Source organism: Dromiciops gliroides, chromosome 5 (assembly GCF_019393635.1).
Source record: "Dromiciops gliroides isolate mDroGli1 chromosome 5, mDroGli1.pri, whole genome shotgun sequence".
Classification (NCBI taxonomy): domain Eukaryota; kingdom Metazoa; phylum Chordata; class Mammalia; order Microbiotheria; family Microbiotheriidae; genus Dromiciops; species Dromiciops gliroides.
The window spans coordinates 219,403,023-219,425,328 of NC_057865.1; the positions used below are offsets into that span (position 1 = coordinate 219,403,023).

At 42.0% G+C, this 22,306-nt stretch overlaps 1 protein-coding gene across 1 annotated transcript; it reads left to right on the plus strand.

The window, feature by feature from the left end:
* Nucleotides 1-184: 184 nt before the first annotated feature.
* LOC122727481 (keratin, type II cuticular Hb5-like) lies at nucleotides 185-22,049 on the plus strand. The gene is made up of 9 exons (XM_043965031.1): nucleotides 185-656; nucleotides 4,193-4,401; nucleotides 9,247-9,307; nucleotides 12,859-12,954; nucleotides 13,649-13,813; nucleotides 14,415-14,540; nucleotides 15,007-15,227; nucleotides 17,391-17,422; nucleotides 18,825-22,049. Exons 1-9 carry the CDS (start codon nucleotides 234-236, stop codon nucleotides 18,983-18,985), a joined length of 1,494 nt encoding a protein of 497 aa, XP_043820966.1. The 5' UTR covers nucleotides 185-233; the 3' UTR covers nucleotides 18,986-22,049.
* Nucleotides 22,050-22,306: the final 257 nt, after the last annotated feature.

Consider the following 22,306-nt stretch of genomic DNA (forward strand, 5'->3'; position numbering starts at 1 on the left):
CAGATAAGCCTATAAAAAGGGGGCAAGTTTCAGCTTTGCTCTTGGCCCAGAGAGTGGGAGAATCCCACGCTCATAAATTGAATGAAACAACTTTCCCTTCTCTTTTATGTTGTCTGAGCCCCCTCCCAGGGGACATAAAAAGGAGGGATGGTTATGAGGCAGGTCACAAGTCAGACTGTCTGCCTTCTCTCCTAATTCCGTTTTTCTCAGGGACTTTCACCTAAGGAGAGAATATGGCCTCCCGGTCTTCCCGCATCAGTTGCAAGAGTGGAACCAAGAACTTCAGTTCTTGTTCAGCTGTGGTGCCTAGGCTTGGAGCTAGGGCAGGGGGTACTCCCCTCTCCTACCGAGGGGGAAGCCCTGGGGGCCTGGGCTACAGGAAACTTGGGAGCTTTAGCAGTCGGAGCCTGGGCGTTGTGGGGTCCCCTCAAATTTCTGTAGGCTACGGACGCCCTCTGCTCAGTGGGGGCAGCTTTGGCTATCGAGTTGGAGGCCTGTGTGGACCCAGTCCCCCCTGTATCACAACTGTTACCATCAATGAGAGCCTTCTGACCCCACTTAACTTGGACATCGACCCCAATGCCCAATGCGTGAAGCATGAGGAGAAAGAGCAGATCAAGTGTCTTAACAACAAATTTGCTGCCTTCATTGATAAGGTGAGTTTGTGGTCTGGGATCACCTGGGAAACAGGAGGATGGCCAAATAGAGAGATCACGCCTTGACCCTTTATAAAATGTTATTACACACATTGTGACTTTACAGTGGCAAGCATCTATTGCCCCTTCTCATTTGACATATTGCCGTCTCTCCAAATTTAATTTCTCTATGGAGCTGATCACTATCCCTATTAATACTCTTTAAAAAAATTCATAGGGATATCAGGAAGGAAAGACCTTTAATACAAAAACACTTAATTCCTTTCTCCATACTTGTGGTATGAGATACCAAATGATTGTGGGAGGAGGAAGACAGATGACTCTACTCAGACTGGTACCATCCATTGAAGAAGTGATTGTAAACCTAAAGAATTCATTCATTCATTCATTCATTCATTCATTCAACAAACATTTATTAAGAAGTGTATTATGTGTGATACCCTATTGAAAAACTCTAAACTTTGAACTGGCCTCTGGCACCTGTATTCCTACAATCTAGTATGGGAGACCAGGCATGCATACAAATAGCTATAATATAAACCAAAACATAACCAATATGTGAGAGTTAAGAAAAAATATGCTCTGAGAATCAGGGAGGAGCAAGCCAGCTTTCCATTGCCTCCTGAGCAGAGTCTTTAGTTATTTAAATATTTGTTATGAGGGATTTTGAATTCCCATGTCAGACATAGATCTATTATAACCAGCATTTGGGTTACATTATTGGTTTCTTTGAGAACTATAGGTTGATACTTCCCTTCTGTTGTGTTGTATGTGTGTGTTTGTGTGTACAGCTTTAGATCCTAGAGGCCTATCATCTAGGGGTACTGGTAAATGTTTAACAGCTGGGGAGCTTGGAGGGGTATAAAGTATATGCAACAGAAATTTAAATTTAATCCACATTATTAGCATTTTATTTAGCATAAATAATTTAGCATCAGAAAAGCACATTTTTCTAAAGACTAGAGAATGAAAAACAACAACAACCAATAAATCAAGCCTTGATTGATAGCATTTGCCCATTTCCAAAGTATAAATGCTCATACTGAAAATTTAACAACCGGCTCTCCCAAGCCAGTTCAATCTGGTTGTAGCACACCCCGAGATAGCCTTTGGGAAGAATCACAACCCCAGAGAATTTAGAGCTTAACACCTTTTAATTCATCCAGTTTAATCCCCTCAATTTATAGGAAACTGAGGCAGAAGCTATGATACTCATCCAGGATCACTCAGGGAGAAAGTAACAGAACCAGTACTTGAACCCAGGCCTCGCGGCTTCAAGTGTAGTGTTCTTCCTGCTATGTGGTGCTGCTGAGGGAGGGGCTCCTTGGAGAATATGTTCTAGTCTATGTCTTTGGCATAGAGCCTGCATGAGGATTCATGTCCTCACAGGACTAGAAGTATGGGGATTGGTCTGTCTGCATTTATGGTAGAGGGACAGTTGGAAAGAAACACCCATGATGATCATAGATTTCAAAAAACCCATTCGCAAGCATGATACCAGGGAAAGAGCAGTGGGTTTGGGGGTCAGAGGCTCAGGGTTCAAGTTCTCTTGCTTTTGCTTAATGCCTGGGTGACCTTAGACTTAACTCCCGAACACCGAATCCCTCTGTTCCTCAGTTTCCACATCTATAAAATGGGGAGGGGTTGGGATAGGTTGCCTCTAAGGTCTCTTCCTGCTCTAGACTTTATGATCCAAATACATTTTCACGATCTGCACCATGAGACTCTTCTCACTGGCAGAAAATGATAACTTGTTGCTCCCTGCCAGCCTTGAGGGAGTGGACTTGACAAGAGCCCAAGGAATGGAGAGATCCCGGGTCTTCTGCTTTCTAACTTTAAGAGAGGACACACCTAGTTTCAGGCTCTTTTCAGGAAGGGGTCCCTGGAAGGAAAGAAAGACTTGGGGAAGAAGATGACCTGTAGAGAAGCTCTCTCCTAATCCTACTGGACACTATCAAGGGTCCTCAATCTGTTGTGCCAGGTAGGATCACCATGTTGTAGAGTGAAAAGGAACTTGGAAATCATTTAGTCTAACCCCACCTCATTTTGTAGATAAGAAAACCAAGGGCCAGAGAGAAAATGTTCCACATAAAATCATACGGTTAGTAAGTCTAAGAGCCAGAATGAAAACTCAGGTCCTATGGGTACAAATCTAGGACTCTTTTCACTACTCCATATATTCCCTTCTCAACTAGGGTGTAAACAATTAGACCTATACAGTTAAAGATCCATTGAGCTGAATCTGAGACTGGTTTTCCTGTTTCCTTGTTCTTGAAAGGCAACCATGCATTCACAGGCACAGTTTTCTGGTCCTAGAATGCATCCCTTACTCGTTTCCATCTGCTGACATCCATCTCTTCAAGGCTCAGCTTAGATAACATCTCCATAAAGCCTTCCCCAATCCTCAGGAGCACGGATCTACAACTGAAAGGGATGTCTCAAGCCATTTAATCTAACTCCCTCATTGTACAGATGAGAAAATGAGGCCCATAGAGGTTACATGACTTGCCCAAAGATACATAAGTAGTTAAGTGTCTGATGGAGGATGTCCCTAGTTGAAAGTGTTGTCCTGTACCGGCCCTGGATTCAGGAGGACCTGAGTTCAAATCCGGTCTCAAACACTTGACACTTACTAACTGTGTGACTCTGGGCAAGTTGCTTAACTCTCATTGGCCCACCAAAAAAAAAAAAAATGTTGTCCCTCTTAGAGTTTTCTAGAGTGCTTTGTTTGAATTTCTCCCTCCTCCTATCACACTCTATTTCACAACATGTTAATTTGAGAGTATGCTGTATCTCCCTGAAGAACCATGAGCCCTTGAATAAGGCAGGGAAGGAAATAAGTATTTATTAAGTACTTACTATATGCCAGGCAATTAGTACCTACTATGTGCTGGACAATTAACACCTAGTGTGTGCTAAGTACTTCATAGATATTATTTCATTTGAGCACTGGATATGGAGACAGAGGCCTTGTGTTTGGATCCTGGACATGCTACTTACCACTTTCCTAAGAAGTCATCTTAAATCCTCTGGGCCTCAGTTTCCTTATCTGTAAAATGAAGGGGTTGGACTAAATAACTTCTTGGGTTCCTTCTTATTTTAAATCAGTGATCTACTGACCTACTCAGCTTTTATAGCACATTCTGTGATTTGGGGGTTGTAGGCAACAGTTCATGGTGCCTATACTTTAAATACATGGGGGTTGGGATGAGGGAGGTGGGGGAGTCCAGCATTCTTCTTGTAGCCTTCCAACTATAAGAAGAACCATAGTTTGTGTTTGTGGTGTTGCCTGTATTCAAAAGAGGAACTATTGGTGAATCAACGGCATTGGGTTCATCTATCCTCAGGATGGCAGTGGGGCAAAAGTCCAGGGAGTTGACCAGTTTCTAGAAATCTGAATATTATAGTTAGAAGGGTCCTTATAGAACATCCAGGCCAAACCCTCTCATTTTTCAGATACAGAAATTGAAAATCAGGGGGTTAAGGTGGTAGGGCTAAAATAGGCTCTTCCATGATGTCTCTCTCTGGTGCTTCAGGTCCGGTTCTTGGAGCAGCAGAACAAACTGCTGGAGACCAAATGGAACTTCTACCAGAATCAGAGGTGCTGCCAGAGCAACATGGAACCCCTGTTCAATGGCTACATAGAGACCCTGAAGCGGGAACTTGAGGTTGTTGAGACCGACAGTGGACGTCTTTCCTCTGAGCTAAACCACATGCAGGAGGTGCTGGAGGGCTACAAGAAGAAGTGAGTCTTGAGTTGGGAAGGAGACAAAAGGCTTTCAGCAAACATGAATTAGACTGAACCCATATATAGTACAAGAAGAATGTGATTATCTAAATCGCAACTTTCTGATCTCTATGTTGTTTAGCCTGAGTCTATATAGGACAGAGGAAGGTCTATCATTTTGCCTCTCCCTCTCCCATCTGCCCCACCCTGCCCCCAATCCAAGCTCCATTATTCATAGAGCCCTGTTCTGAGCATTTGGGGGAAGGATACACAGTCCTTGTCTTTGGGAATTCCCCTAGTACGAAAGGGAATATGGCACCTGCAGCTACAAACAATATAGATTAATTCTGTTTTCCCTCACTCCCTCCTTCCCTTCCTTCCTGCTTTCCTTCCTCTCTCCCTCCCTCCCTCCTTTCCTTCCTTCCTTCTTTCTTTCTTTCCTTCCTTCCTTCCTTCCTTCCCTCCCTCCTTTCTTCCTTCCTCTGTCTTTCCCTCATTCCCTTCTTCCCTCTATCTTTCCTCAGATCTTCTTGACATCAGGCCCAGCACATTATCCATCATGCCACCTGCCTGCCTTACATAGCTTGGAGATCTAGTATTTGGTATTGTTCCATCTAATTAAAACATTATTCTTAAATTTTTATGGGTTGATTTTATGACCAGAGAACTGTGGATAATAGTTTGGTTTGCAATGAGTCTCTGGTTCTAATACAGTTTATTGTCTGCATTCTCCAGGATATTTTGAGGTTAGTGTGGGGATTTCTCATTTCATGAAAGATAGTACTATCTAGGTATTGTTGTTGCTGTTTTTAGTCATTTCAGTTGTATTCTTTTCTTTGTGACCCCATTTGGGATTTTCTTGTCAAAGATACTGGAGTGGCTTGCAGTTCCTTCTCCAGCTCATTTTTTATAGATGAGGAAATTGAAGCAAACTCGGTGAAGTGACTTTCCAAGGGTCATACAGCTAGTAAGTGTCTGAGACTGGATTTGAAATCATGAAGATGAATCTTCCTGATTCCAGGACTGGTACACTATCTACTCCAACACCTACCTAGCTACCCATACTAAGTATTATTTGATAGCTGTTAATATTTTTTCAGCCTGCAGTGATGTGCTACAAAATTTCTACCATATCTTTGTATATTTTATATTGATCAGTTAGTTTGGGTTCTTTAAAATTGGCCTTCATATAATTTTTGGAGAAGACAATCTGATACTGAATTATTGCCTCTACAAAGCCTTCCATCTCCACAAACAATTCTTCATGATCCAGCCATTTATTCTATGTTTCTTTGTCAATATAATGTGGGCTGAGTTCATGAAGATGTCACCCATGGAGGGCCTTTTGATTCCATTTTTGGATCTTAGGTATTTATTAGACTCTAACCAGAGGTAAAATACATTCAGTTACATTAGACAAATCCAAAGACATGTACCTGTCATCAGTCTGTATTATTTTTCTTTTTTTTCTTTTTTCTTTATTTTTTTAGTCTTTAATATTTTTCAATGAAATGATGTCTACTTGTTCCAAAAAGTATTTCTGCAGGGTTTCAAAAAAAATTTTTTTGATGGGGCAAGGACTTGCCCAAGGTCACACAGCTAGTTAAGTGTCAAGTGTCTGAGGCTTGATTTGAACTCAGGTCCTCCTGAATCCAAGGCTGGTGCTTTATCCACTGCACCACCTAGCTGTTCCCCTTTCTGCAGGTTTTTAACCCATCTATCATGTTCTCTGAGAATGTCTACCAACTCTTTCTTCTTTTTGCTGAGGTAGAATTAGTTTTTCTATGGCTGTCTTAGGGTAATGGTCCCTGTGTTTTATTAATATTGTATAGGTTCTTGTGAAGATGCTTTCCAAATATGTTATGGTCCATTTTACATTTCTGAGAGTAAACATTAGGATGGTTATTATGTGGGTGCTGATTGTTTTAAAGTGTTTGTTTTTCAATTAATCTTTGCTTTTGGGATGTCAGTACGTCTCAATATATTCATCCATCGCTTTCTTCTTGATAACTATATCTGTAATCTGTCCTGCCTACAAGAGAAGTGTTTGTAGATATTCTCTTTCTCCATCAGTTTCATATGATCTCTGCATTCAATCTTGAAGGCTTTGATTGTTATCTTTCCTTGTCTTATCTTAAGAATTTTAGACTCATTGAGTCCAAGACATAACTGACGAAAGTTTTCATGAGATGAAGCAACTGTTGAATATGTTTTGCAGTGGAGCCTTGTAACTTGACTCCATTCATGTGCATCTGTTGACTGATGACAAGTTTTGGTTACAGTCCTTTAATTTGAAAGTCATACTTAGTTCTATGTAGGAGAGATGATGGCGGACACCATAATGGATTTAAACCAGCTTCCTAAAAAGGCCACATTTTATTTGATTTGTTCTTAACATTATTGTATTTTAATTAAAATTTATTTTATTTTCAGGTCTGCATTCTCTCCTATCCATTTCTCATTCCCCCCAATCGAGAAAGCAAACAACAACAACCCCCAAAAAGGCCCTGTCATAAACATGTATAGTCAAGCAAAACAAATTTCCAAACTGGCCATGTCCATACACACATACGTAGAAACACACACATGCATATGTATGTATATATCTATGTGCCATATACATATATGTTTATAGCTATAGATGTCTAAATATATATGTTGGGGGAGGTTGCACCTAGCTGCCCCTGATGTCTATATATTTTATATAGATGCTTATATATCTGTGTGTGTGTGTGTGTGTGTTCCAACATGTAATTTGATCTCGACATCATTGTACTGGTGGCATGTTTTAAATAGAAAACAGGTTTCCATGTGGATATCAAATACTCTAGAATTCACACTTAAGCAGAGCTTAAGTCTATTTTACAAATTTGTGCCACATGAATAAACCATGAATGTGGAACAAAGTCAGAGGTTTGTGATAATCAACAAAAACAGTATAAATGCCATGGTGCCTTTGGGCAGGTGTTCGATAATTACTGAGTACTATAAATAATAAGTTGTTCTTTACATTTCCCTGGGGCTTTGGGGCATACCTTTTTTTTGCTTCTCAAACAAGAGATTCTTTTTGTGTGTATATATATAGATTTTTTTCAGTGACACAAGCTGTGAGTGCTTTGTATAAAATATCTAACACATAATTGACTTATTTTTGGAGGGGCCTATAGTATTCTTATCTAATACATATAAGATGCCTTTTGTTCAGAAAGATGGGGAGGGGTACAGCTAGGTGGCTCAGTGGATAAAGCACTGGCCCTGAATTCAGGAGTACCTGAGTTCAAATCCAGTCTCAGACACTTGACACTTACTAGCTGTGTGACCCTGGGCAAGTCACTTAACTCTCATTGTCCCACAAACAAACAAACAAATAACAAAACAAAAGAAAGATGGGAGCAGGCATGCATCTGAGATACATGCCCTAGGAAGACAACAGTGCTTAGAGCTCTGGGCTTGGAGTCAGAAAGACCTGAGTTTAAATCCAGCTTCAGACACTTATGATCTGTGTGACCCTGGAAAAATCATTTAACTTCTGCCTGCCTCAGTTTCCTCAACTGCAAATGGGGACAATAATAGTGCCTACTTCCTAGGGTTGTTGGGATGATACAATGAAGTAATATTTGAAAAGTGCTTTGAAAGCACTACATAAATTGTAGTGTTTACTAATACTATTATTGCTATTGTTACTATTACTGTTACTATTATTGCTATTGTTACTTTTACTATTACTATTACTGCTATTGGTATTGTTACTATTACATTATCATCATCAAAAAACAACAACAACAAAATAGCTGCTTTGGTAACCCTAAGCAGAGAATCATTAATTACTACACCTCTTCTTCCCCTCACCCTTAATAGGTGTTCTCTTATTCAACAACTCCTGTGGCTCTCCCCTATCAGTCTTTGGAGGACAAGTAGCTTCCTCCCTCCTCACAATATCTCTCTTCTTCAGGAAGAACCTCAAATCTTCTTTTAAGCTCTAATTGAAAAGCTGTCCTCTTCCTTCCCTTTCTAATCTTTTCGATGGTCCCAGGGGCATGGGTCTTTGCTCTGGTCTCATTTGGGGTATCAGAGAAAGGCAACAGATCCTTGGTTAGCTTGTGTTATTTTTTCATCTCTGTCTCCACTGTCACGGTTGTGAAAGATAGAATTTGAGAGCTAAGGTTTTATAGCAGCAGCCAAAATGACCCATGATATCCCTATCCTGTCATTCAACTGTTGACTGCCAAGCTGAGGAATTTGTGAGTCTCCATGTCAACTGGGGCAGAGTTAAACTCAAATTCACCTCCATGTTTTGTGAGAAAAGACAGCAGATTTAGGGTGGGAAAATCTCTCCAGAACATCATGGACCCATCTTTATTATGTCACAGCTTAAGGATTTGAGCCACTGGTAGTAGAATTGGGAATGAGAGAATTGAGAGAGAATAGGGTTTTTGGGAGTAGAGCTTCATGGTCTTTTTAGATCTAAAAGGTATCTTGGAGGTCTCATTTTACAGAAGTGCATGGTGAGACCCAGTGAGGGCCTACAACACCACAGAGCTGGGATGTAAAGCTCCTGACTCCCAGTACAATCTTTTCACTCAATTCTTGGCATTTTAAATTTGTAAAAATGGAAGCCAAGTGAGGCTTAACCTGTTCTTTGAATTTTTTTTTCAGGGCAGTGGGGGTTAAGTGACTTGTCCAGGGTCACACAGCTAGTAAGTGTCAAGTGTCTGAGGCCGGATTTGAACTCAGGTACTCCTGACTCCAGGGCCAGTGCTCTATCCACTGTGCCACCTCGCTGCCCCATGTTCTTTGAATTTTGAGGCAAGCCAGCCTGAAATAGACCCAGGTTGTTCTACCCCCTTTGCTCTTTCTCCATAGGTATGAAGATGAGGTAGGCCTCCGAGCTACAGCTGAAAATGAGTTTGTGGTCCTGAAGAAGGTAAGTAACTCTTCCTACAGTCAGAGGAGCTAAGTTTCACTGCAAAGGAATATCTGGGCTCAGAGGTATGGTTTAGTTATCACCCTGTGTACAGGGCTGTTGGTAGATTAACTCAAGTCAAAAAGAATAAAACAGAGGAGGTTATCTTATCTCTCCCTTGCCTTCCCTGTCTCCATTTAGGACCTCAGGTACTCTCTATTTACTGAGCACTGAAAATCATTTATTTCATTCCTAATGACTTTATCACTTTGTAGGCAACTGGATGAATGGCTGACATTTTTCTTTTTCTCTCTTTTTAAAAAAATAAAAGTATTTGATTATTTTCCAGTTACGTGTAGAGATAGTTTTCAGCATTTGTTTATATAAGATTTCCAGTTTCCAATTTTTCTCCCTCCCTCCCCCCTCCCCTAGACAGCAGGCAATCTGATATAGGTTTTATACGTATGTATATATGTATGTGTATATATGTATATATACATACACCACACATATGCGCATACATACATATATACACCTACATATACATAACAACATTAAACATATTTCTGCATCAGTCATGCTATAAGAGAAGAATCAGAGCAATAAGGAAAAACTTCAGAAGAGAAAAACAACAGCACCAAAATCAAAAGAAATAGTATGGTTCAATCACCATTCATATTCCACAGTTCTTTTTTTTTCTGGATTTGGAGAGCCTTTTCCATCATGAGTCCCCTGGAACTTTCTTATACCATTGGTTTGGTGAGAAGAATCCAGTCTATCACAGTTGATCAACACATAATATCGATGATACTGTGTATAATGTTCTTCTGGTTCTGCTCATCTCACTCATCATCAGTTCATGCAAGTCCTTCCAGGTTTCTCTGAATTCCTCCTGCTCATCGTTTCTTACAGCACAATGAAATTCCATTACATATATATACCACAACTTGTTCAGCCATTCCCCAACTGATGGGCAACCCCTCAATTTCAAATTCCTTGCCACCACAAAAAGAGCAGCTATAAATGTTTTTGAATATGTGGGTTCTTCTCCCTTTTCTATGATCTCCTTGGGAAAAAGACCCAAAAGTGGTATTGCTGGGTCAAAGGGTATGCACAGCTTTATAGCCCTTTGGGCATAATTCCAAATTGCTCTCCAGAATGGTTGGATCAGTTCACAGCTCCACCAACAATGCATTAGTGTTCCAATTTTTCTACAGCTTCTCCAACATTTATTATTTTCCTTTTTTGTCATTTTAGCCAATCTGATAGGTGTCAGGTGGTACCTCAGAGTTGTTTTAATTTGCATCTCTCTAATTAATAGTGATTTAGAGAATTTTTTCATATGGGAATAGAAAGCTTTGATTTCTTCATCAGAAAACTGCCTGTTCATATCCTTTGACTATTTCTCAATTGGGGAATGATTTGGATTCTTATAAATTTGATTTAGTTCCCTATATATTTTAGAAATGAGGCCTTTATCAGAAGTACTGGCCATAAAATTGTTTCCCAGCTTTCTGCATCCCTTCTAATTGTGGATGCTTTGCTTCTGTTTGTACAAAACCTTTTTAATTTAATGTAATAAAAATCATCCATTTTGTATTTCATAATATTTTCTATCTCTTTTTTGGTCATAAACTGTTCTCTTTTCCAAAGATCCTCTTTCTCTTTATTTTGAGTTGATGTAGCTTTGGGCCATCTAAGCCAATAAGTCCGCATCCTCCTTAATTTGTGGCTCTGCAACCTGTAGCCCTTGCTAGTTACCATCTAAGATGTGTCTTTTGAAGAACTTGTAGTGGTCACCATTCCAAAATGTCAGAATGTCAAAATAGCCACCCAAGTCAAACTTAGAGCGTAACCTCACACCTTTTAATCATGCATAAATCCAGTCAGAATTAGCCATCTCCTTTAAGATAGTGTCATGGAATACATAGATAGGCAGAGGGACAGGCAGACAGACAGTTGAGTCAAAACAGAGGTCTTGGCTTGTTTGTTGAAAAACCTCTGCTTGATCAGAGTGAGATGATTGTCTACACAACAGCATGGATTCACTCTTGAATAGCAGGAACTACTGATCCAATTTTCCAGGGAGTCAAATTATGGTGGCACCTTCAGTGAGGTTTGTGTAGAGTAGCAGATAAATCTCTGTAGGATATGAGGAAAACAGCTTCCACTAGCCAGCAAGCTTTCAAAGTCCTAACGTCGTAAGGTCCTGCCTCCTACCATCAGTGATCTCATGTACAAAGGAGCTACCATGAGTGTTTGCTGAAAGCTGGGTTCAATTTGACCTGGGGGGATAACTAAAGAGAGAATCCAATTTAGGATAGGGGCAGCCTGGTGTCATGGCTAGATTAATGGCCTGGCTTTTAGTCCCAGCTCTGGCATTTTCCTTTGTAAATTCATTTCTCCTTGAAAGGCTTAAGGTTTTCAGTCTATGAAATTAGGTTAGACTCCACAATGTTTATAAAGGCTTTAGAGCTTGAAGGGACCTCAGACAGTCCAACCCTCTCATTTGATAGAGGAGAAAATTGAGGCTGACTGACCTACCCAAGGTTAGACTGGTAATGAGTGGAAGAGCTGGGGCTGAGCTCAGGTCTCCTGACTCCAAGTCCAGTGCTTCTTCTACTATTCAATGCTTCTCTGAGTTCCCTTTCACTCCTAACACCTGTGACATAAAAACCCAAACCAAAAACAAAAATAAAGGCACTGAGATGTGACCAATAGGTAGAAAGGTCTTGAAAGTAGGTCTCAAGAGCTTGAATAAGATATTCTAGAGAAGAGTCCAAATTATGAAGGAAGGCACTACCTGCATCCAGAGAAAGAACTGATAAATAGAAGTATGGAGAGAATTATTTTACACACATATACATAGATACATGCATACACACACACACACACACACACATATATATATATATTTATGTCCAATGGTAGCCACCTCTCAGGTGAGTGGGGAGACAGGGAAGGAAAAAAGGAAAAAAAAAGAAATTTACATAATAAATTTATTATATATTTACAAGTAATAACAAGTTGTATATAATAGATTTGCCATTTCATGTGCAATCATCTTTTAAAAATTGTTATGGAAATGCTTGCTTTATTCCATAAATTAAAAATTAAATAAGGGGCAGCTAGGCAGTGAAGTGGATAGAGCACTGGCCCTTGGAGTCAGGAGGGCCTGAGTTCAAATCTGACCTCAGACACTTGACAACTCACTAGCTGTGTGACCCTGGGCAAGTCACTTAACCACAATTACCTCACCTCCCCCCCCCCCCCCCCCCCCGCAAAATAAATAAATAAATAAATAAATATTTTTTTTTTTAAAAAGAGTTTGTTTTTCAGCAGAGGAAGATTGTACTCAGATTCTACAGTCATCTTCCTCTAATAGCTGAGCTCAAGGCACACGAGGGGAGAAAGAAGCAGAGGTCCAGCAGGAAGCCTGTTTCAGTCACCCGGGTGGGAGCCAACGAGGGTGGGAACTAGGACAGTGGCTCTGGGAGTTAGAAGGAAAAGATGAAGGCTAAGACACATGGAGCAGAAAGAATGTTGACTCCCTCTATCCTCTCCCTCCCAAGGACGTAGACAGCGCTTACCTCCGGAGGGCAGACCTGGAAGCAAACACCGAAGCCCTGATGGAGGAGATTAACTTCCTTCAAGCCCTGTATGAGGAGGTAAAACAAGCTCTGTATTAAGAGGGACAAGAAAGAGAAGACCAGGGAAGGAGTGATAAACCCCCTGATTTATGGGCAGCTGCAGATCCTAAATCATCCAAGGCTTTAACATTCCTTGATGATGGTAGGCTCCTCTCTAGGTTCTGCTACATCCACAGAATGTTTTTCTGGTTTGTTTCTCCACACACCTGTGAAATGGCTTGTCTCCTTTGAGCTTTAGTATAGTCCTGAATGCCGGCATTAAATTTACATCTACACAGCACAATGTGTGCCCATAACAGGAGGATATGGACCTTTGGCAATGATCTTATTCATTCTTGAAATAGAGATGAACAAAATAACAAATTCCAGCCCTCAAATCTAGTCATTGGTTGATTCATCAGGTCAGCCGCAGACAGCCGATAGAGGAATCATCCTGTCCTCAGAGGAGGTTGCTTCAATTCAACTGTCTGTTTAGACCAGGAAACCAAATTCTTATCTAATCTCCACTTAGCTTTTAGCTATGGGAATATGATCCAAGTAATTCCTTAGCCAACTTTTCCTAAGGTTGGCTGATGTTTTAAGGCTCATTCCCCAAAGCTCAGGTTTTGGAGCTTGTCTTTGATGCTCTATATGCATCAGATAGAGTTTAATCATTGAGAAGGTGAAGGGAGGGAAGCTGCAAGCCAAGAGTAATGGTTATCCACACTTGTAGGAGATTCGGATACTCCAGTCACAAATCTCAGACACTTCCGTCGTGGTGAAGATGGACAACAGCCGGGAGCTCAACATGGACTCTGTTGTTGCTGAGATCAAGGCTCAGTACGATGACATCGCCAGCCGTAGCCGGGCTGAGGCCGAGTCTTGCTATCGCAGTAAGGTCAGAGGGTCCATCTCCCTTGTCTCCAGGAAGCTGTAGTGGGAAGGATTCAGGGGAGATTTTGAGCAAGTGAGCCAGGAGGGATGGAGTGGAACTTTTACTGGCATCAGTCTTCCCAGAATCAGGGCTCCTAGGGCTCGAAGGCATGAATACTATAAGAAGTTGAAAGTTTACAAGTTCAGATGTGCAGCATGCTGAAATTCATTCACTACTGGATGGAGGAAGGAAAGTAAAGAGATCCACTATTATCTCCTCTTGATTCTCCATGATGCTGGAGAGGAGCAGTGGCCTAGCTCAGTACAAAACCTACCATTAGGCCCAAGTTTTCTAGTTTCATTGCAAAGAAGCCGGGTCAAGTGGACATGGCCAAGCTCTGGTGGCTTTGATGGGTAAGGGCCTGGGGAAGGGGGTGGAAGAGCCTTGACTCTATGACCTGATGACCTGGATCAGTCTTGCCACTGTCACTCATAGTGTGATCTTGGGGATGCCACTTCTTTCTCAGCCTCAGTTTTTCTATTGTGTAATTTGAGGAAGTGTGGACGAGATGAACTCTAAGGTACCATGTATCTCTAGAAATCTGAGGTTCTGTATTGTCCTGCAGTGTGAGGAGATGAAGGCCACTGTGACCCGCCAGGGAGAGAATCTCCGGAGAAGCAAGGAAGAGATCAATGAGCTCAACCGAATGATTCAGAGGCTGACAGCAGAGGTGCAGAATGCCAAGCAGCAGGTCAGAGGGGAGGAGTACAGAGGGTAGGGGAGAAGGGTGCGGGGCACCAAGGGGTGGTCTCCATCAGCTCCAGCCCCTTCCATCTTCTGATCTATCTATCTATCTATCTATCTATCTATCTATCTATCTATCTATCTATCTATCTATCTATCTATCTATCTATCGGTGAGGCAATTGGGGTTAAGTGACTTGCCCAGGGTCACACAGCAAGTAAGTGTTAAGTGTCTGAGGCCGGATTTGAACTCAGGTCCTCCTGAATCCAGGGCCGGTACTCTATCCACTGCACCACCTAGCTGCCCCTCTTCTGATCTATATCCAGGTCAAGGACTGCCTCTGCAGTGTGCTCCCGAGGCTGGTTTCCTCTGCCCCTCAATGTGGTGGTGCTATGTCCCTGCTATCCCTTGTGGATCAGGGCATGTTCAGAAAATCAAGATAATTTTAATCCTCCCCTCTCTTTCCCTCATAGCGCTGCAAGCTGGAGGCTGCGGTGTCAGAGGCGGAGCAGCAGGGTGAGGCAGCTCTGAACGATGCCAAATGCAAGCTGGCGGAGCTGGAGGAGGCGTTGCAGAAGGCCAAGCAGGACATGGCGTGTCAGCTGCGGGAGTACCAGGAGCTGATGAATGTCAAATTGGGGCTGGATGTGGAAATTGCCACCTACAGGAAGCTGCTGGAAGGAGAGGAGAGCAGGTGGGGCAAGGGCAAGAGGCACCCAGCAGTTCTTCTCAGGGATGGAATCCTAGAATGTCAGAGCTAGAAGGGACCTCATGGGTGGGATTATGTGACTTGCCCAAGGTCACACTTTTTTTTTTTTTGGTGGGGCAATTGGGGTTAAGTGATTTGCCCAGGGTCACACAGCTAGTAAGTGTCAAGTGTTGGAGGCTGGATTTGAACTCAGGTCCTCCTGAATCCAGAGCTGGTGCTCTATCCTTACTTGTGCGGCATCTCCCCCACTTGGGTCCCCATCACCCCCTTTCATTTCTCATGCTCCTCACTTTGCCCTCCTCTCACCCCCATCATTGCCATGTTCCTTGCAGAAGTTATCAAACCCTGCCCCAGCTGGATCCCCAGAGCAGAACAGGGTGTAGAGGAAGAGGGAGCAGCTGTGTTCTCTCACACTAGGCTTGAGGGAATGGGGTTTATCAGGAGCCCTGCAATCTTACTCAGCCAAGGCCTTACCCATGTTTGTCCTTTAGACCGAGAGCTCTTTGTCTTCTTTGTGGACTCCTTTGCCAATCTGGCGACGTTTATAGACCCCGTTTCACAAACATTTTTTTAAAAATCACAATAAAAGGAAATAGCGAATTTCAATGAAAGGTTAGTGAAATAAGTATGGAACTCCCTCCTCCCCAACACAAGTACACAGATCCCATGACATCTATCCATGGCCTGGTGGTGTCCTACTGGATTCCTACCACAATTCCTTGTGGGGGTCTGTGGACCCAGGGTCTTTAAGAGTCCCTGCTTTAGACCTTTAAGAAAGGAGGAGGGAAGCGTCTATTGAGCACCTACTATGTGCTAGGCAATGTGCTAAGTGCTTTATAAATACTTATATTTCTAATATAATTTATATTAGAATATAATAGATATATAATATATAATTTATTATGTAACTATACATCGCCATATAATTATATAATAAATCATAGAATATCTAACATGTTATAGTAGCATTATAATATATATTTATAAATAAACATAAATATTCAAAAATATCCAATCACATACATGTGGTCCTCACAGTAACCCTGGGAAATAGGTGATATTACTATTTTCATTTTACAGAGCCAGACAGGGGTGACTCACCCAGGGTCACAAAGCTATTAAATCAGGTCACATAGCCAGCCAGGTCTTCCTGACTCCAGGCTCTGTGCTCCCTCTACTGTTCCATGTCGAAACAAAGGCGAAACCATCTACCATCTTCTGCATCTACATCAAACTGTATTTTCCTCCTCCCTTTCCCTTACTTCCACCATTTTCACAGGTCTTTCATCTGCAATATTGAATGAGTTAGAATATTGAATGTTGAATTTCATATACAATATTGAGTGGAGCTAGAAGGGACCTTGGAAGACTTCTAGGAAGTGACTTGTTTAAGGTCACACAGACAGTAAATGACAGAGCCAGGATTTTGACCCAAGCTCTCTGATTCTACATCTGGTGTTTTTCCTGCTATACCCCAGTTGTCTCTTGAGTCCAGTGTTCTCCATTTTGAAGAAACTGAGCCCTGGAGAAGGAAAGTGATCTGTCTTAAGTCACAAATCCATACAGGGACTCCCTAAGCCTTACTGGTAGAATGGCAACTCCTTGAAGGCAGGGTATGTTTTCTATTTTTGTCTCTGTATCCCAGTCACCTAATACAGTGCTTTGCATATAGTCGGTATCCAATGATCATAAATAAATGCTTACTGAATTGAATTTTTGGCAAGGTGTTGGGAGAAGCAACCCTAGAATGTCTTCTGCGCTACCCTCATTGCCTCTTTCCTGTTAAGATGACAGAGGAGAATATGGCACAGTAGTGGAGTACAACTACTTCCCTGGGGATAGAGCCCCACCTCCTCTCTCTCTTGCCCAGAATTAAACTCAAACCTTCAGAGGAGATGCAGAGAACTGAGCCTCCCTGCCACTGAAAAGTGGAGGTTTCCATTTCTTTTTTCTCTTTCTTTCTTTTTTGCAGGGCAACGGGGGTTAAGTGACTTGCCCAGGGTGACACAGCTAGTAAGTGTCAAGTGTCTGATGCTGGATTTGAACTCAGGTCCTCCTGAATCCAGGGCTGGTGCTTTATCCACTGCGCCACCTAGCTGCTCCTGAGGTTTCCATTTCTAACCTTGTTTTCTCTCCTTTTTTGGACAGGTTGTGTGAGGGTGTTGGCTCAGTCAACATATGTAAGTATTTTATATGCCTTCCCACATTGTAGTTATGTTCTAAATGGGGCCATGACCAGTGGGAGGGAAAGAGGAAGGAACAGGAAGGGAGGGCTGGAGAGGAATCAGCAGTTACCTTGCTTCTATGGAGTCTAATTGATTCCAATTTCAGAGTTGAAGGATCTATTTCAATTAGATTATCACAAATCCTTTTTGGTGCTGAAACTCAGGCATGATATGCATGGATGCATGTGAGGCTTAACAAATTTATAGCATATTTTCAACTGAAGAGATGTTGGCTTGGGCTTCTGGCCCAGACACTGGGGTTTCTGACATGAACTCTTGATTATCTATGATAGGGAACCCACACTGTGACCCCTAGCAAAATTTTGTTTCTACTGAATAATTTATACACTATACTATATGACTATAATTTACACTTATAAATAATTTGTACACACTCTTAAGTTTATAAGTACTTTTCACAATTCTCTTATTTTGACTTCAAAAGAACCTTGTGAGGTAGGAACTACAAGTGTAATGATTCCCATTTTTAAAATGGGTTAATTGAGATTCAGAGACCAAACAACTTGTCCACAGTCACAGAGCTAGTAGCAAAGGCTGGATTTGAACTCAGTTCTTCCCAATTCCAAATCTAGCTCTCTACTGACTTTGTCATGCTGGGCTTTGCTTGCCATGGTCTTTCCCCCTCTATCTTTACCCTTTTCCCTGATAATATCCCAGGTTACCACCCACTAAGGTCTGTCAATAAGAATACTGGTATTATGATATGTGATAATGTTGATATGATAATATTATTAAATTTAAAATCAGAGGCAGGCATCATTTAGTAGATAAAATATTCGCCTCACAGCCAAGAAGACCTGGGTTCAAGTCCAGATAATGAAGCATACTGACTGTGTGATCTCACCTTCTAAGTGCTCTGGGGAATTCTCTAAGACTACAAGTTGGAGAGAAGGTGTCAGCCTGTATTAGTAGAGGGATTTCCTCATCTGGAACTTTCTCCAGGTCCAGTTCTTCCCTCCCCTCCCCCAGGGCAATGAGGGTTAAGTGACTTGCCCAAGGTCACACAGCTAATAAGTGTCAACTGTCTGAGGTCGGGGATTTGAACTCAGGTCCTCCTGAATCCAGGACTGGTGCTTTATCTACTGTGCCACCTAGCTGACCCTCTTAAGTCCAGTCAGACTCTGCTCTCTGGAATTAGGAAACTCAATCTACTGTCCTCCAAATTAAGGAACTTATCTCCCTCAAAAGTTATTAAAAGTTACTTTGGGGCCGTTTGTTGCTTTGACTCATCAATGTTACCATCTCATTGGAAAGAGAAATTGATCACTGACTATAAAATACGTCGAGTAGAAACCTGCTTTGGGGGAGAAATCTGATGCCTTGCCTTTGTCCACAGGTGTGAGCCGTTCCCAGGGAGGCGTGGTCTGTGGAGATCTTTACCCCACCGTCGTCTCTCGAGGGACGGGATCTGTGGGGGTCAGCACCGGTGCTGGTGGGATCTGCTCCCCATCAGGGGGAGTTGGCTGTTCTAGCGCGAGATCCGTCAGGTTTGCGTAGAGAGGGGCCTGATTCAGACAGAAGGGGCTTGAAGAAAAGAGGACTTTGATTCTTTCGGGTCAGAGCATCTGTTTCATAAAGCCCCCACCCCCAGCCAAGGACCCTCAGCACAGCGGAAAGAGCCCTGTCTTACTACCGGTGAGAGTTTGGGCAAGTCACTTATAGCTAGCATTTAAATCACTTCACCTCCTTGGCTATTAGTTTCCTCATCTGTAAAAGGAGGGGGTGGAACTCAATGGCCTTTGAGATAGGAAGAGATTTTCTCATGGTCAGGAAATATAACTAGGACGCCATGTCTAGTGTCCATCCCACCATACCAGGTTGAAGATATATTTAGAAACAGTTTCTGGCCATTGCTTCTCTATTTGCTTGCACGAAGAGGCCTCTATATTCATCTCACAGATCAATTTGGAATCTAGGATTTTAAAAATGACTTACCCTTTCCCTCTTCCCCACCACTGACAGAATGGAAGGCATCCAACTCTAAGTATACAGGGAGTAATACTTTCTTTTTATCCATTGACAAATGCAGCAGTGGCTCAATTGTGCTGTAATAGCAGCAGCTGCCCACACTTGGCTTCTTTCCCTGCTTTCTGTAACCTAAAGGGAAGTAACTATCACATAATCAATTAGTTAATTAACTAGCAAAGGGATGTAGTACATCATTATGCCACTTTGTGATTCTACCCCAGTCCAGCCAAATAGTTTCTTTACAAGTTAGGATGAATATGGGCATTTGGCTTTCTCAAAGGCTGTAGTATCCTCAATGCCCAGCAGAGGGCTTCAGCCTGACTACTCTCTCTTTCACCTACTTGAGCTTCCAGCAATTAATTGTAGGATGGCAAAGGCCCTGGGTTCAATACAGGTCTAGGAGTACACTATAGCAGAAACTCCAACACTACTAAAATTGTAAAAGAAGTTCATCTCTGTTCTTGAGTTCCTAATCCACATATGTATGATAGATACGCCCTTGATTTTTACACAAGCGGTCTATACTGCAGCCACATTTGTTTCATTATTCAGAACAAACAAAAGGTAAACCATTTCTGAAAACAACTATAACATTATCTGGCTCTCCTTCCTGCTTTCCCTAGGTGGTAAGTGAATCAGGTGGGAGTTACATGTCTAAGTAAGTCCCTTTTCAGGGAGCAAGGGACTAAATCAATTGGGACAAGGAAACAGGGAGAAGGGAGTTTGTCTTCCCTACCTCTTCACTAGCTGATACAGCTGAGAAGCTGTTAGCCGAGTATTATGGAATTCATCTCTGCTACAGATCTGACTCATCCTGCAACAACATCCTGTAGTCCTAGAAAGCAGGTTGAATCTCCATCTGTTCTAAGTCTGGCTCTCAACTCTTGAACTATCTCAGAAGGTTGAGACACTGCTACAGCCAGCAGGAGTCTCATCTGAAAATATCTGAGCATAGGGGCTATTGGTCTCTGTGGTCAGCATGGCCTGGACCACCTGGTTCCACCTCTTTCTTTTTTTTTTTTTGCAGCCTTAAACTTGTGGCTGAACAGAAATCTTTTTAAAGAACAAGAGAAACTTGGAGATTTGTGAGGTGTTAGTATACCCACATACAGCTTTTCTTGGTCTCTTGCTGGTTTTCTCCCCTACCATCACTTCCTCAAGGGGGAGGAGTTGTTAGGAATACAAAGATACAATATGTTTCCAGCAACTCTCCCCTGGAACTGATGGTTCTAAAATGGTATCTCCCAGCCACCATGACTGGTTTGTATTGTGTGATATGGGACATTGCACAGCCCTCCAATTTGTGTTTCTGATTCACTGCAGTGAGTGTAGACTCTGAAAGATTGTCCTTAGGTTGTAGTGGTACATCCCCCACCCCAAATCCCCATTTCTGGATAAACTGATGATGTACACCTCTTCCCCATCAACATTTTAAAATAAGTGAAATCAAGTTTAAATGAATGAAAGGAGAACTGATAGGGGGGAGGGGGGAAGTAACAAAAAATTCAGCCTGTGTATGTAAAAGGGGAGAAATTATCTTAGAAATCATAGAGCATTTGAGTTGGACAGAACCTTCCAAATAGAAGAAGCTCCAATATTAGTAAAATAGTAAAAAAAATTCACCTGTGCTCTTGTTTCCACCCCACATCTGTGTAATTTCTCTGAAGTCAAGCCTAGCCTCTACTTTATAGATGAGATCATTGAAGCCCCAGGTGATGAAGTGACTTGCCCCAGGTCACCCAGCTAATTAGCAGCTGAGCTGGAACTCTAAGGCATGTTGTTTCCAAATTCAGTACTCTTTCCACAGCATGGTTTTCTCAGGCATCATCTAGTCCAGTCCCTCATTTTAGAAACGTGGAAAATGATGTTCAAAGATGGGAAATTACTTGCTTCACTTCACACAGCTGTTTCTCACAACTGGTGATGATAGTGGGAGGGAAATTGGTAGTTACCAGCTGATCATATCAATGAATCCTCAAGTCTCTTTGTTTTTCGGATTGTTTTTTCCTTGTTAATTATCTCCAGCTATATAAAGCCACCTCTTTTTCTCACTTCCATTGTCTAATCACCAGCTTCCCTGAATCACTGCAGCATGGTGCCTCAAAGCAGAGGGCCCAGGGAGACTTCTCCAATAAGTCGTATACAAGGTGGTCTCATTCTGAGTCTGCAACATTCAGAGAGACTCAGGAAGAAACCATAATGGTTAAAGTTCATGGCGTTCTGGGATTTATAAAGATGAGAAATATTGTGATTTATTTCTTTCTCCACACTACAAATCATGGCTTGATATTTAAGTAAGGCTGGGGAGGGCAACTCCTTCAGCCTCTATGTAGGTTGTCTTTAGCTCAGTTGGTGGTGCTTGCTTAGTACTGGGGTTTCAAAGGAAAAAAGGATTCTTAGTTATACGAGTAGAGCTCTATGCATCCTATTAATAGGAGTTTATTCAAATGAGGTTTATCTCTGTTTTGTTCAGCTGTGTTTTCTGGGACCACTCAACTGTACAACTTATTGTTTGGGGCTGTTGCTCCTTGAGTATTTGTCAGCTACTTCTCAAAGTCTCATCTTTCTTTTTTGTAAATGCCTTTCAATAAAACTCTATCTTTTGGTTAGCTTTGGCTCGTAGCATTTAAATCCACCCAGTTCTCTTCCAAGGAAAATGCTGTTGCCATGGGAAACTGCCCTGGAAGCAAGGAAGCACCTCAGAAATGCCAGTTGTCTGTCACAAGGGAAACTGGCTGAGAGAGCGGGATGATTCACTACCAGCCAGTTATAATTACTGGAAAACAGCTTGAGACACGTAGCAGCTTCTTTTTGGCAACAAAGGAAGAGCTTTTTAAAAAAGCACAACAA